At 45.9% G+C, this 16,699-nt stretch overlaps 1 protein-coding gene across 1 annotated transcript in view; it reads left to right on the forward strand.

Annotated features, from left to right (window-relative positions):
- fut8b (fucosyltransferase 8b (alpha (1,6) fucosyltransferase)) overlaps positions 1-16,699 on the forward strand; it is a 74,042-nt gene that overhangs the window by 28,154 nt on the left and 29,189 nt on the right. The window contains exon 2 of the mRNA XM_041064894.1: positions 13,108-13,709. Coding sequence (XP_040920828.1) covers positions 13,507-13,709 — 203 coding nt within the window. The 5' untranslated portion in view covers positions 13,108-13,506. The remainder of the gene's footprint in view (positions 1-13,107; positions 13,710-16,699) is intronic.

A 16,699-nucleotide genomic window follows, 5' to 3' on the forward strand; every position in this document is an offset into this window, starting at 1 on the left:
ACAGGAAGGGGAACAGAAGCAGACACCACAGAGGACACACTGGGAGGATCAGATTCGACAGACTGAGGAGGCAAGAAGGGAGCGTAGGGGGGAGGAGGTTTCTACCTCCGGACAGACCAAGACCAAACTGGACCATTACCGACACACACACACATACACACAAGTACATGGGATCCAGCCTGCACTCTTCCAGTTCACAGAGCTGGCATTAGATCAATGTTAGCTGAGCAGCGCTAAGATTAATGCGTACTTTGTACCAAATGTGCCTCGCAGGTTTGTGTGGTTCTCCAGGATCATTTATTTGCAGGGATGTGATAAGAATTTCTAAACCGTTTGAACCGGAGAACATTGTAATAGACAACGAGTCAGCTGAGGATCTTCAAACACAATCAAATAAGACTGGCTTTTATCTCAAGATACAAAATAAAATAAAAACAAACCTGCATTTCACAGCTGGGTTGTTTCTCATGATTTTAATGGTTTATAGATGGTTCATGGTTATCTATGATAAGTGATCTATACACACCCTCATATCCTGTGTGCTGTGACAGAGAGGCATTATCGTTTCTGTTTATTGTGTTTACGTTACACATGAGCAGATCAATAATTCAGAGGCTGACACATGAGCCATCTGCTTTACAAGGCAATATAGCAGCAATAACAAGGAATGGCCTGTTTGTCACCATGCCCATTGTATGGCCACCAGGAAAAGCAGTGGGTGTAACTCTTGTGTATGTCATGTAACAATAAATGCATTGATATAGATGTTGCATGATAGTAATACCCATTTTAATGCACTCCAAGGGCCCATAAGCAATGATCAGTATGAAGGACAGAAAATGGTGGGCTCAAATGCTGTTGACTGCGTTTTTAACCAGCGGGGTTTCGGTTTGCAGAGTTGAGGATGAAATCATCGATGCTCAGCTTGGCTGGTGTCGATAGGTTGCATCAGAGAAGCAGTCGAGAGTCAGAGCAAGAGAGCTGGGAAAGAAGCGCATAGACAGGCACAGGCAAGGATAATTTTAGAAGTTCACATCAAATTAAATGTATTAAATGAAGTGTTTATCACAGTGAGAGTGTAGTAGAGAAGGCTGCAGTGTTTTTGTCTTTATTAATGTTTTTATTATTTTACTATCCAGGGCCTCAGCCCACAGCCATAGCCTCCATCCCTTTTGGTGGATTGCAGATCAAGTGCAACGTTGTGCGAAGACACACAAACAACATCTGCAGCAGTGGTGACCTGGCACTCCCTCTGCGCCTCGTTCTCCTGCCAAGTACGCCCACGTTCTGTCTCGTCTGCTCAGGCCATCATCCCTTCTTCACCTTTCCTTGCTGTTTCTACTGTCATTGCCTTCAAGAAGACCCATCTTTCATCTGGAGTTTTGACTCCGCACAGGCCCGGCTGGTCCAGCACTGTGGATTCACTGGAATGGAACTGAGCCGAGCTGACTGCAGTGCCGAAACACAATAGGCAGTGCATTATTGATTGTGTTTGTGATCTAACCTTGGTGCACAGGAGTGCCCCTCCTCCTCCTCCTCCTCCTCCTCCCCCCGTCCCTGTACCCATGCATAATTTCTGCAACAAAAGACTGAATTTTTTCACCCTTTAATGGAAAGTTGGGTGAACTATAAGAGATTTCAGATAACTCTGGATTCGGTATTAAAGTTCAGCTCCTTCTGTTTACCCAGCAGTGTATTCTTGCTCTGGGCCTGTCAAAGGTCAGCGTGGCAGACTGAGAGAAATAGAGAGAACGTCTGTACAAGAGCGTAAAGAGAAAGCTCTATTATAAATAGATGCCATCAATCAGAGGAATGTCCTTCATTTGGCATGCGTCAGTCCTGGAGGGAAAATGCATATTCAATCTTGAACAATGAGTGTCAGTCACACCGCCTTCACCAGACACATGACAGCTGTGCGCAGTGGCTGGTTACACACTCGGAGAATAGGAGCTGCGAGCAAGTGAGGGAGTGAAAGCCCAATCATTGCACAAGCGTAAGCAACAAACCAGTACCCTCCCCAGAGGAAGATTGATGGACTTCCTTGTGGTGTCTACACTAGTGTCATTAAAACCAGTTACCTTTCTTGGTAATTGTTGTGGCTAAACGGTGTACACACACACACACACACACACACTGTTCAGCCATTAAAACCATTTAATGTTGTGGATGATCAGTGTATGTAATATTGCTCTCACATCTGATGTGCAACATGGCTGACACATAACGTCCTAGGGCACGGTGAAGGAGAGCGACACAGTCCCTATCCCCACAGGTTGTCTCTCGACTGATCCTCGCAAAAGGCGGGAGGGCAGTGGGGGAGGGCGGTGGGGGGGCAGCATGTTGTTGGTGTGTTATTGAAACAAGGATGCAGCTGCTCCCAGTGGGATCACAATGTTCTGCCAGCAGTTGAAGTGTTTAGTCTCTCCCTTCACTTTCAGATTTTACAAAGTCACGTTGTGTAAACTCCTGCTCTGGCTTTACCAAGTACTAATAAGGCCTCAGCGGTGCCTGCACTGGATAGAAGGAAGGACTAGAAAGAAATGCTCCTATTTGCGATAACGGGTGATATTTATTTCTTTATTTTCCTCTGTGAGAGACAGAGTGTGGTAAAAGGTGGGATTGTGTTTGCACATCTGATTGCATCAGCTCAGCGTTAGCGCTACCTGGCTCGCTGTGTATTGAGTTTTTTCATCTGCTGTTAGTTAATGTGATTTGAGCTACAGGTCCTGTTTAGTGGCAGGGTGTGTGGCGAGGAGACTGATTTCTCACACTCTGTTAATAGGGGTCAAGGAAAACAATGTACCAGTATTTCTCCTTAATCGCTTTTAGGAATCTTCATCCCCCAGAGGTGGGGTAGGGTTTTTTTTTTTTTTTTTTTTCAATGATTCTCATGTCTTTTATTTTACTCTGGAGAAATGCAGAGTTGAACCGTTTAGGGCCAAGCCCGAATGACTACACTAAAAAAGCCTCTGGTTATGAAAAGCCACGGAGGGAATGTTTGCACTGTAGCCTGTAATTGTCAGTTTCATTACACTAACAACCAATGTTATATCCGAGTCAAGCAAGTCAAGGCTGAATGTAGTGAATGTGATTAGTCTCTCCGGCAAAGCAGAAAGCCTTCACTCTGATGACAGGATTGTTTTCCCACAACACCAGAATAAACTCTTGTTGAGTTGTGTAAACGAAATCATGCAAACCATTTCTGCAGTGCTATATCTCTGACAAATAAAACCCTTCCAAACGAAGGACAACACATGGAACTGCTACACAATCCATACATTCACTACAAAAGACTTACAAACAAGCCACATTGAGCGGTAGGAGCATCCAAGCGGAAGCTATTGGGCTGAGCAGACACACACAGTGCCAGACGTAGAGCCGGAGTGGAAGAGACGGAGGAGAAGTCAGGCGAACCAACAAGTACGGACCCGAAGCAGAAAACACAACCTGACGGGGACGAGGAGTTCTGTCAATATGGCTTGTGTTGTGACGCACGCAGGCTGCTGCAGTGGAGGGACAGGAAAAAGGCAAGAAAGCTGGATGAAAAGGGACACAGAGGGGTGGCAAACAAAAGCACATTAGGTGCAAAAATTAGGTCTTAACTTGGAAATTGTACTTAAGCTGTCCCAAACTGTAGTAATATCTGTCTAATCTGCAACCAAACTCACTTAAATCCAAGCCCCCCTGAATCTCAGCATTGCTAAGTAATTTCTCATTATAAAGTGAGGGTAAGAGTATTTTAACGTTTTCAAACAATCCTGACCCAAAGCAAAGCAATTAAAAAAAGAAAAGGAAAATTCAGTACAAGCCTACCCGAGTCTGTTCTAGGCAGGTCCCAGTGGGTTTGGGTTTAAATGTCAGGCTCTAACAAAAATCTGTAAAGATGAGGAATAGGAAGTGGAGTTAAGAGGAAGCCGGCGACCAGTATAAAGCAATAGGGAGTCTAGCGGAGAGTTGAGAGGAGGACAGCGGCGCACTCGCACAGATGTAGTCAGGCAGGAGCATGGCACAAAACCACCCATCTCAACTTGTCAATTATTAATTTCGTCGTCAGCTATAACATTTATTCATGCCAGTCGCCAGTCCATCACAGGGCCAATGTAGAGAGACCAGTGCACGCAGCTGTGGGCAATTTCAAGGTTTCATTTCGTCTCACATGCACGACTTTGGAGCGTGCGAGGAAACTGGAGCACATGGAGGAAGCACGGAGGGAAGAACAAACATGGAAGGGTGAAGTTGATGCAGATAAAACCACATCAGAAGGTCAGGCACTTCTTGTTCCGAGGCGACATCCAGACTAAGAACCACCAGCTCATTTTCAGCATGTGCAACATTGCCTTAAAACACACCAGTGCAAGGACAGAGCCATTTTAAACCGCTTTGATATGTCTTATGTGAAGTTTTCTTTAAAATGGATGACATTTCAAAAAGTACGGAACGGTGCTTTATTTCAAGGGGGAGGCATTCGTTTGAACAAATGTCTAGCAAGTTATCTTGCAATCAACAGCCTCCTGCAATTGCCAGATATTTTTGTTCCCTATTGTCTTGGTAAAAGCAAGATTTTAAGGCTGAACTGAGGATAAATAAATTTGTCACTTGTTACCGCTGACATGTTTTTGCAGTGTGGGGATTTAAGGTCACAGAGCAAAGGATCTAAGGGTTGAAGACGAGAATGGAGGTAATGTAGCAGAGAGCGACGAAGCGGTGGGAGCTGTGTGTTAGTGCTGTTTATAGAACTCCTGCTCTGTATTAGTCAGGACTCGAGGCCCTCGGGGGAACACTCTTCATTCTCCCCCTCTGTCTCTGTGTCTACAGCCGCCATCTTTCTTCTGATTACCACCTCCCTGGCTCCCACTTTTCCTAGCGCGCTCCTTTTTTTTATTTTCCCCCCTCTGTCTTTCTCTATGATTATTTTTTTTTCTGGGTGTTCTTGCTGTCTGGGCTTTCTCATGCTGTTTACATTTTCCTCTTCCTTGCTCTCAGTCTTCCTCCTCTTCCTCCTCTGCTGTCGCCTAGGTCTCTTCTGCCACAGATCTCCTCTCCATCTTTTTCTCTTCCACAGTCGCCGCTTTACCGCTCAAGCCTCGGCCTCGGAGAGGGCACTTTTGCCCTGAGCCAAGGTATAATGGGAGTTAACCACCGACTGTAAATTCTGTCGCAGAAGATGAGTGAGGTAGGGGGTGTTCAGGGGTAGGGTGCACCGCTTATTGTGTTGGAAACATAACTTATTGCAGAAGAGACTGCTGGGCCCCCTGTTCTCGTCAATCTTGGATTTTATTGGGAGATTGCGATAGGAGATCAGGACAATTTTTCTTACTGTCTTCCTCTGTGGCTGGTGTCTCCTAACCACTGGCTTCAACCTCAGACACATTCCTTCTCCGTCTGTTCTTACAGCGGTGTCATTTCTGATTTACTCCCTTTGCTTTGCTGCCAAACTCGTTACTCGGGCTGTGGTTACTCATAAGGCCAATTTTTGAAACCCACACACTGCTGAGCATCTATCTGTATATAATATCTCATATGGCTGTGTGTGTGTGTGTGTGTGTGTATGTATATGTATACATATAGAGTGATGGTCTGCAGCCAAATTGCATAGAGCTGCAATCACAATGTGAGGCTGACCACTTCCAAGTCTTGTTTCAAAGGTCTGATTGTAATCTGAGCAAAATCCATATTCAGTGGATCCAGGCGTATCACATTATGCGTCACCGCATATTCAGATGATAAAAATCACACGATTTAGCACCGTGTAACTGTAGCTGTTCTCTCTCCCTGTCCCCTTTATTCCTCCTCCTCTTCCTCCCTCTCTGGCTACTGATTCTCTTCTGTTATCCCTTCCTTTCGCTCTTTCTTTCCTCTTGCGTATTCAGTCACTCATTAGGCCACTTTAAAGTGACTGAATGAAGGTTGGCAGCCTCTGTATGGGGTCACCACTGCCCACCCCCCCACCCTCCCTCACTGCCCCCACCTCTCCAGCTCATCCCTGGCACCCCAGGCTGTGAAAGGTCAGCTGTCATTGGGACTCATTACAAGGAACAGAAACTGGAACAGACAGGAAGCGTGTGTGTCTGCGTGTGGATCTGAGCAGCAGTATAGCTAAAGCTCGCTGGATAAGGCAGAGCTTGAGCTTCCCGTTTTCTATTTCTCACAAATAATGACGGTCAAGGTTCTTTGCAGCACACTGTCTGGCCTTCTCAGGGGATTGTATTTCTCAACACTGCTGTGCTTAAAGTAAATGATCAATTTGTAATGATGCTTAGTTCCACAATTTCGCCGCAACCCTCCCATGCTCAAATAAACACTCACTCAAACTCTCTCACACACACACACTGACACCTAATGTCCTTTCTGCTCCAGGCATGATACATGCAGCTGCTTGAGTGGCATTGACTCTTTGCTCTTTTCCCTTCTCCCTCTAACACACACATACACACACACACTCACCGTTGCAGAGCCAGTTCATCACCCTCACTGACATGGTGAATTTACAATGCTGTCCTTGACCACGTCTGAGCCCCGAGATCCACCTTCACTCGTCAGGAGACAGATTGGGTTGGCAGGTGGAGCCTCCGCCCAGGTCCACGTTTTTTATTTGGACATAAAAAGTAATAAAGCAGAGGAACGTTTGTTGCTTTTTACTGCTAATCACACGTCCCTCCATCCCAATTAAAAACTTGTTTGCATTAACCATCGGCACAAACAACCCCACCCCACCCCTTCCAGAGCCAACGAGGTGTGTGCGGTTGTGTTTGTGTGTGCGGTTGCCTATCTTTGTGTCACCGTGTGAGTGCATGTGCACGTGTGAATGCGTGTGCGTGTGTATCCAGCTGTCAGCGAATTCTCCACAGAGATAACCTTGAAGGAGAGGCTGTGTGCTTAGCTCTGATACTGAATGCCAAGCTACAGCGGGCTCAGCGGTTGCGTGGCTGGAACTTCTCTGAGACCTTTAGCCACTTCTGCGAGACTTAATCCCAGACTTGCAATGAGGTGGGCTGCCTTCAGTGCACAAGTGGAGGAACTGCTCAGATAGTTGGTGCTCGCCGATGAAAGTGCGTTTCCCTTTGAATTCTAGACCTCCTTTTGATTTTTGTCTGTTACCTTGGCAGGCTGACATTATCAGCCGATCTTTATTTACTTCAGCTGCTTGGCTGAATTCACTTGTTGACTTATGTTAAGAGGTAGAAAGTTGCTGTGCAGCCCAGAATTACCCTCTGCCTACTGTCTTTAGTCTTTAGTAATGTGCATGTATCCTGTGGCCTCCAAGTTCCCTTTAAATCAAATGCCACCAGTCACACATATCAAAGCTCTTAAAAGTACATTTTAACAAAAGGTGAACTTTGGCAACAACAGAAGCTAATAATACAAGACCTGCCTTACCTGATATGGTATTTTAGTGGTGCAAATTGATTTGCCAAATTTTGCAATGAATCAGTTTAACAAAACCAACCGGTATACCGTGGACCTGGGGTTTCTGAGGCCCCCCTGAGGTCCAGGGCCAGGGATTAGTTGCCTGCTTTGCCCAGTTTGAAATTGAGCCTTTATAATCAGTGTGCATGCTGGCAGACACAATAACAAATTGCAGAGCAGTAAACAGCAGCAACAAAATGCTTTATTGGCCCATTTTTATTATGTATGATTGACTTTTGACAACTCATATTAGATATAGTTCTGGCTTTTATGTTGCTGCATTTGTATCGTCCAAAGACTCACAAGCCCCATTGTTCTCATATTGCAGAGGTATTGCATATTACAACTCCAAAGATCTCAGATCAAACGGGTAGTATCTGGGAATCTGGGTCTAATATACTTGTGTTACATGTGTTATTATTTTAGTTGTTTTTTAATGCTTAAATTCATTCTCATATTCTGTGTTTATGTAACAGAATTGAAAACCTGCTCCAATTCTGTGATTCAATTTTCATTATTCTAATTCATAATAGTATTAGTGTAGATATGTTTTACACAGACACTCCCAACTCCAACTAACAGTCACATTTACAGACTGCAAAGGATATCAGTATCAGCCTCTAAAACCTCACTGTGTGTAATTTTTCTGTAATTGTAGAACCTAAGGTCTATCTCAGTATAAAACGCCCCATAAACAATTCTGATGACATGACCTTGGTCCACTAGGTGTTAGCTACAGGCTTTTCTGTGTTTCTGTATTAAAACCATTGCAGCAACTTTGTGTGTCATGCCCTCTACTCTCCCTGCTCCCGGCTCTCTTCTCTTTCCCCACGCTTGTCCCCACGCCAGGCTTTCTTTTGCCATTTAGCCTAACTTAATGGACTTCTGCACATTCAGCCTAGAAATGTTGTGAAGTAAACAGCAGCTCATGAAATATTCACCACTCTCCTGTATGTGTGTGAGGCTGTATGTCTGTGTGTGTGTATCTGTCAGTGTGTGTGTGTCTGCGTGCGCGCAGCTCCCCACACACCCACTCAGGGGCACACGCATGCATATAAAACACTGGGGCGCCCCCAAAAAGCTAAGGGTGTCTCCACATCTCGGCTCTGAGCCAACTGAGAAGCAAACGGGAGAAGCACTGGGAGTGGGAGCACTCTGCTGCTGAGTGAGTCAGATGTTTGCTGATATTCATATTGATGGTGGGGAAAAAAATCACGGAGTCACACTCAAAATTTAATTGTAATGTTTTTGTTGCAAATGGCAGGAAAGTGTCTTTCCTGACACTGAACACTTGTGTTGTTTCCCTGTGTTGCTGCTGCTTTGTGGAATAAATACATTATGATCTGATTTTTTTTTTTTTTTTTTTTTTGGCTCCGCCGCTAAGCGTATTTGGTTCTGGTGCTTGTATTTGAAATGTGTCAACCCTGTGTTTGCGACAGCAGTGTGATCCATCCCTTGGGAACTAGGCTAGAGGCTGAAAGGTCACTGGATTGAAACTCCAGCCCAGCTGAGAAAATAACCAGAAAAGCTGTTCAGTGACCGTTTGAAGGAAACTGTGGCTGCACCAGGCAACCATCAGGTTGAAATGAGCGTAGCTTTATGGCTATAAAGAAGAAATGTTTCTCAAGAACAGCTTGCTCAGCAAAACATCCCTGGACAAATAACGGTTAAAAATTGCCGGCAGAGTCAGAGCTGATGTTTGTCTTGCTTTGCCTTTCTGTAGTTTAGACATATTCAAGCTGCTGCCTGCATCGTGCTCGTCAACTGATTTAGTGTTATCAGATGTCTCAAACTGGTGATATGCCAGGAGTGGAAAACGTTTAACAATACATCTGGTGCCACAGAGGTCACATTCAGGTTCATCTGTTCAATGGATATTTTTGCATCGCAGCCATTGATGTGTAAACAGCTTGTCTGTTTTTGATTTTTCAGCATTCAGCATTCTTTCAGTGCCTGATCTCTTCCTAGCTGTGTCTGTTTCCAGACGCACATTTAATTTCTCTTGCCACTACGCCACATGCCATAACATGTATCACACCGTGCTGCGTATCCCCCTCAGGGCTTCCTTCCAGTTATCCTCAAGCTGGAGTGGTCGTGTCGGTGTAATAGAAGGTGTCCTTAGCTAAGCTCCATGCATAATTCAGCAGTGGACCTCATCGCAGTGCTTACTGCCTGGAGACCGGAGCCCGCTGATAGATGACCTCTGCTGCGGCCTGAGTCACGTTGAAGATTCACTAGCAGGACTGAAAACAGGTCATCTCCGCTGACCCCTCGGGCTGCTGCAGCGCAGGGGCATCTTGTGACAGCGGTGACAGTTCGCCCCGTGGTTCCACATGTACCGTGCCGGCCTTTGCAGGCCGAGCTCCCTCGGTTGCCGTGACAGCAAGGTGAAGGGCACTGATGGTGAATGATGATGTTTGAAACACGAGGTTGAGAGGAAGATTTGGGGAACGAGTGTGTAGGCGGTGCAGACGAGAGGCTCCATTTATGAGCAGCACAGGCCCACTTATTCCCTGCACTTATAAAGTTAGGAGGACTGCACATTCAGAAGTACACAGTCTCATATTTCATTTTGTCCTGACTAGACCTCGCAATCATGTTTCCACTTTACTTGGAGGATGAGGGAGGAGGGGCTTGGTGGAAGAACGCGGAGTAAAAAAAGAGGCACTATATGATCAAATTCTCTAAAATCCCACTGTCAGCATATGTGCCACACAGGCCGGCTTAGAAATGATTGTGCCACAGTGGGGTTACTTTTATTTATTTATTTAACTGGCATTATTATAATTTCCATTATTTATGTCGCGCCCTGTTCGTGGCAACTCGAGGGCAGATGTGAGAGGTTTCAGAAAATGCAAAAATCTCCAGCGCTTGGCTCACGCTCGGCTGTATCTCTGGTGGAATATTACACTGCTAGATCTTCATCAGCGGAATAAATTTTAGTGGAGGATCATTTTCTCTTTAATCAGACCATATTCTGCTGACACAGGACTCAATAGATGTCTCCTCATTCTTTCAGTTATAAAACACGACGTTCTAAAACTAAAGAACGAGGGACCCTGAATGTGTTTCTCTGCTTCTTTGCCACTTCATCACAGCCAGTGCTAAGCTCACAGGCATGTTGAAAATGAACCGATAAAACCCCCGTCCCTCATTTTCTGCAGCCGTTGACTGGATTTGATAATTGTCATAATGTGCAGTTACTACAGACGGTTTTAATTTTCAAACAGCATTAACCAAAAATCCTTCAGGATTGGCACCTTCCGAGCTGGAGTACATCTCTTTAATAGTGACTGTTCACTAGCAAGTGGTAGATATAGTAGATGTTACCTAACCTCTATCCACAGTTCGCTCCCAGTAATGTGACCCTATTAGCTCACATTGTTCTCCAACCTAGTCTCAGTCATTAGGGTGAATTTGCTATTAATGGTGCTTGGCTGTGTAACACATTCACCAAAAGTGTGAGATCAGCTGACTCCACTGCCTTTCCTCACAATCAATCCCCACTTTTATAACCTTTAATGTGACTGAGGTGTTTTTCTCTGTGCTTGGACTTTTTATATCTGATTATGCTGATCTTTTTTCCTTTGACCTTGCAAATGATACTATGATGCTTACATTGTGTTTTAATGCTGTTAAATGGGTCCTCCGGCAGTTAGGGGACTAGGAAAAGACTCAATCAAGTGGTGGATCCTACAATGCCCATAATGCAATTCAGCAGAATTTTCATCAGACCTTCCTTGCCTTTTTAAAACCCCCATCTTTTAAATTCCACGTCCCTAGCTTGTAACACAGATTTTTCTGTCAGATATGTGAAACCTCTCGCGTGAGAAACTGGAGATAACCCTGACAGTATCATCAGGGATATTCTCTCAGACTTTGGACAGACACCTTCAGACCCACAGAAGGCATTATACAGCTGTTTCACAGACAAGTACTGTTGTTCGTGAGAAGTAAACAGACCTTTACGCTTACAATTTAACTGCTTTTATTGCATTTGCTATAGCTATTGTAGCTGCACATTAAGTTTCAGCAGTTTTAGCTTTTACCTCTGTTACCTTGACTGATACTGACACTGAATATCACAAGTTCAGTTAATGTGTTAGCAACACATTTTTAGCTCTGCTTGACCATATCCTGTTTGTCAGCAGTCGCTTGCCTCATCCAACCATTTTCTATTTATCAGTTTTAGTCTGCCATTATAGCTCCTCAAACACAGTGACATGAGTTGTTGCAGCCTACTTTTTAGTATCTTCCTTGTCGTGCAGTAGCTGGTGGAGTGCTACCCTCTTGCAGCTCTCATTTTCCATAATAAAACACAGCTCAGCACATCCTTGCGCTGCATACATTAAGGGGAGCCACCCTCGTGTCAGCCTAGGTTAGTCACAACGGGAGCGCCGGCAAGGAAGGAACGTGTGCGCAAATTCCAATAATCTCGCATCGTCCCATAAGAAATGGAGGAGAATAGTTTGCACCTCATTGTTTCAGTGATCTCAGCTGCTGCATTCTGGGCAGGTTTGCACCAGTGAAGCATGAACAGTCTATGGCATTATGGGATGGCACCTTTTACGTCCTACATATCAACTATTCTGCCGCGGTAAACATGATGAGCTACTGTTAACCTACTTCTGTGCTGCCAGGCGAACCCCAGCAGGAACACTTTTCTCTGTCTTGAACGCTCACAGGCAGAAACACCAGAGACACTGCGACGTGTCAATCAACCCCACCCCTCCACCACTACTCACATAAAGACTAAGATGCTTGGCATAATTCCAGCGTGCTGTGGTACACATTCAGAGATGATAGCACGCACACACTCTTGGATGTCGTGCACACACGCACACCTGCCAGTCTTCATCTCGTCACACGACTAGTCTCAGTTGCGTGGCAGGGCTTTGTTGGGGGAGTTGACAGCGAAGGTTGCTTCATAAACCCGGCACGCGTCCATCTCCGTCTCCCCCGCTGCTTTGGGATGAAGGGAAGTGATGATCCAGGGATTTTTCGTTCTCTCTGCTCCATTGAGTTCACTGTATCACTTTGACAATGTTGCATTCAGTCATGGAGGCTACAGGGAAGGCAGCGGGCACTCGGGAAGGAGGGAATTGCTCGGGGAGAACTTTGTGGGATTTAGTTGTCTACAAACAAATCCATTAACTCTCGGGCTCTAACTAAGACACAGAGAGAAAATGTAGGAAGTGTGTTGTGGTAGGCTGTGGTTGGGGATGTGATGTGGAGTGTTGAGGAATAAAAGATGTGTTCTTGTTTGTGTGGTGGCTTCCATATGTGTGTGTGTGTGTGTGTGTGTAATGTGCAAGTAGGCAGGATGTGGAAAGTGGAACATCCCTGTCCTGCCTTGACAGCAATGCAGCATAGCTCAGGGACTGCACGTCACTATGTAAATGCAAATTGCAGTGTCATGCTGATCAATCCTGTAGGCTGCTGAGACAGGGTTATGTCGGGACCAGTCAGCAGCATCTTGGCTGTATCTTTTGGTCTGTCTGCCCTGTTCTGTGCACCGTTTCTGTATGGCACTATATGAGGCATGTCTTGTGCTTTGTAGTATTTGTCAAGCTGGCTTGCCGGCCTAGCCCTTGAATGGTTTTAATTTGCTTCTTTTTGACCTTCAAACACATACCGTATTTGCAAGACAAAACTTGCAGTAAACTCAGCTAACTCCCATGTCTTTCTTTGTTTCAACAGGATGCAACTCTAATAAAAGAATCCGTTGGGACTGGAAGGAAACAGCAAGACGGTGTGGGGCAAACTGTTCAACACGGAGCTGGGTGGAGGGGAGAATACACCAACTGGGCCGTCAAAACAGAGACTTCTGAGCATGCTAGCCATGCTTTAGCACACACAGGAAAGGCCAGTCAGTCTCTGGAGAAACAACCCTGTCTTTATTAAACACTCCGCACGCATCTCTCTCTCATCTGTCATTTGCTGTCTACCATCCCTGCAAAGATGCCGATGCCAAGGTTGGCGCTGTGGCACTTGTGGTGACGGGGCACAGAGCGTGTGCGCACGTCCGGCAGGCAGGCCGGTTGGTCGGTGGGTGTACAGGCACACCAAGAGGCATTTTCTGGCGGGCGTGGTTGAACCATGCGGCCCTGGGCGGGTTCATGGCGTTGGATTACCCTGGTGCTGTTGGCCTGGGGCACACTCCTCTTCTACATCGGTGGTCACTTGGTGAGGGACAGCGAGCACCCGGAGCGGTCCAGCCGGGAGCTCTCCAAGATCCTGGCCAAGCTAGAGCGACTCAAACAGCAGAATGAAGACCTGCGGCGCATGGCCGAATCGCTCAGGTAAGGACAAGCTGGATGTTTTTGAAACTTGAACCGCCTTTTGTGTAACAACACCAAACATCAAAATCTTTTCTTAAAATATGTGAGTGTACATATTCACCAGTGTCCTGTTTATGTGGTTTCACGTGTAAAACTATATCCTAGTGGGATTAAGCCCTTACCTGTCTTTGTGAAACCTGAACACTGTATAATAGTTGGAGCACTGTGAAACCACTACACAACATGTGATCCAGGTTTCTGATCTTTGCCTGTCATGTACAAATGATTAACTGTAAAGATAATGATGATCTAAACATGTAACTGAAAACACATAGGTAATGTAGGTAATGTTGTTGCTCTCCTTCTCACACAAGCGGTGTTTAGATACTTTATCCAAATCCAGCAGAAGTTTTGTGTTTGCAGATCCTCCTTTTGTCAGTCGGATGTTACATCATTCCCCGAAATTTGTCATAACTGCGCAAAACACAGTTGAGCAAACAAATGTAATGCACCCCTTTCAAAGTCAGTATACTTTCTATACACAACTGTGGTGCAATGCATCATTCCCTTAAATTCTATAAATGCCAGAATGCAGCAACCACACGATTGTTTCTTTCGTTTTTGTGACGATGTAATCACCATCTGATTAAATCATCTGTGTGACATACAGTTAAACGAATGTTGCTGCAAAGTTTCATCAAAAGCAGATCAGCGGTGTCGGAGACACTGCCTGTGACAGACAGATGGATGGACTGTCACACACTTCACCGGATTTTATTGTGTTATTTTGGCAGACAATAGCACATTGTACGAGCCCATTAACCACACAGCATGTTTCACACATTCAAGCTATGTGTAATGGAGAGACAGATGGTTCTGTCCTTATCTCCACACGCTGACAGTGTTTCTCTTTGTACATAAACACCGGGCCTGCACATGGGTGCGTACGTCTGCGAGTGTGCATGAATGTGCAGGGAGTGCAGTAGCGTGTGCCGGTGTGCGCCATATTAATCGGGAACTCAAGCTTCAGATGTTGCTATTGCTGCTCCTCTGTGATATTCCGATTCACTTTGATGCAGGGCCCTGATCAGCTCCCACAAACATAAAAACACACGCGCGCGTTGCTTCAGACAGCTGGTCCCTGATTAAATCCCTTGCTTTTGTAATTATTGAAAATTGGCTCAAAAACAAAGGTGGAATTCATTGCATAAAAAAACAAGTGCAGCTTTCAGTCGACCAGTGTCCAGATGGGTCCCCGACACACTGCACGCTTGTTGCTTGTTATTGAGTTCGGTTGTTGATCTGGGACTGAGGCCTCCACAGTTGTTTACTGGGGCGGCGCTACAGTGGCTTCTCAAGTCCCTCTAAGCTTCAGCTGAGTATCCGGCACAACAAGCCAAAAGCAGGCAACTGGCTCACTGAGGTTAAGCTCTATCGAGCACTATGAGCTATCGACATAGGAGTTGGTTTGTCCTCTTGTCAGTTTTGTGCCTTTGGGTGTGGGTGTGGGTGTGGGTGTGTGTGGGTGTGTGTGGGTGTGTGTGGGTGTGGGTGTGTGTGGGTGTGTGTGGGTGTGGGTGTGGGTGTAGTGGTCAGACACAAGCCCAGGAGAGAACTCCCCCACCACCCCACCCTGTAGTGTCTCTCACCTTATATTGGAGCCCTAATGGACGCAAAGAGGCTGTTAGTGAGCTGCCCATCATTCCTGCCACAGCCCCTCCCTTCTCCCTTCATCGCCTCCTCCTGTTCCACGTTTCGCTCCTTCCTCACCTCCCTCCTCCTCCTCCTTTGCCTCACTACCAAACTGCTGACAGAGGCCTGGCGCCAGGCCAGACTCCAGCCTTGCAGGTTGTCACAGACTGACTGACTATGTAACAACTCACTAGCTCACTGATCGACTAGCTCAACGCATGCCTAACTCAATTCACCAACTTAAACGCGGACCTAGGACATGAATCTCGGGATGTTGTACACGGAGCAGAAGCGGTTCTCTGCGAGCACCCCGCTGACATAAGATAATAAGGGTTTCATCCTAAGCACCTAACCTTTGCATTAGCGCATTCATTTTTTATGAGTGGCCTCACAGAGACTTAAACACATAAAACTGACATTATTACACCTTTGTGTGGACTTGTTACGCAGTAGAAACCCACTGCATTGAGGCTGATTTACAGTTCAGAGTAGGGTTTAACTTGGTTAGTGAAATCACACCAGTGCTGCACAAGATGGATGTGTGAGGCATTATTGTGCATTGTTTATATATGCAGTCATTATATATCTGAAGAGATCTTGTTTACATTGGCTCATTGGCTTTACGATACAGAGCGAGAGTCACAAATTGCAAATTTCTGTAGCATCACTTAGAAGATGAAGATGTTTAGCTATTCGACCTGCTCAATGGATTCTTCACACACTACTGATCAAGTTTTACCTGATTTTGCTGAACCCTCCACAATTTGTTGAATGGAATTGTCATGTGAAATTAATTAATGTATCAATCAATGCGTAGATTCAAATTAGTATCACCTGGCTGGCCCTACAGCTTCGCTCCAGTGGTTCAGTCGTTCAGGCCATTCATGAGTGATTTGAGTGACAGGCAGCGTGCCAACCTACCAATCACCCAGCAGCATTAATGAGAGGTGAGCATGAGGTCGAGTTGCTCAGTCTGTCTGGCTCCGCCCTCTCTGCAGCTGTCAGTCACCTCGGGCACGAAGCCACGACTGCTGCGGAGACAGTGACACGCGCCAGTCTGATGGTGTGACATCGGAGGGAGCGAGGGGTGAGAGCGACAGCTGGACTGAGCGATGAGGACCTGATCGATTCCCCAGGCATGCCAACAGAGGGACGAAGGGAGGGAGGGGGGCGATGCAGAGGAGGTGAAGAGGAGGGGTGCATGATGGATGGCATGAGGACTGAACTAAGTAAAGAGCAGCAAGGAGGAAATGGAAAATGAGGACTGGGGGGGATGAGAAGAGGAGACCACAGTCATTGCACTAATCTGTTTTATATGT

Source organism: Toxotes jaculatrix, chromosome 19, assembly GCF_017976425.1.
Source record: "Toxotes jaculatrix isolate fToxJac2 chromosome 19, fToxJac2.pri, whole genome shotgun sequence".
Lineage (NCBI taxonomy): Eukaryota > Metazoa > Chordata > Actinopteri > Toxotidae > Toxotes > Toxotes jaculatrix.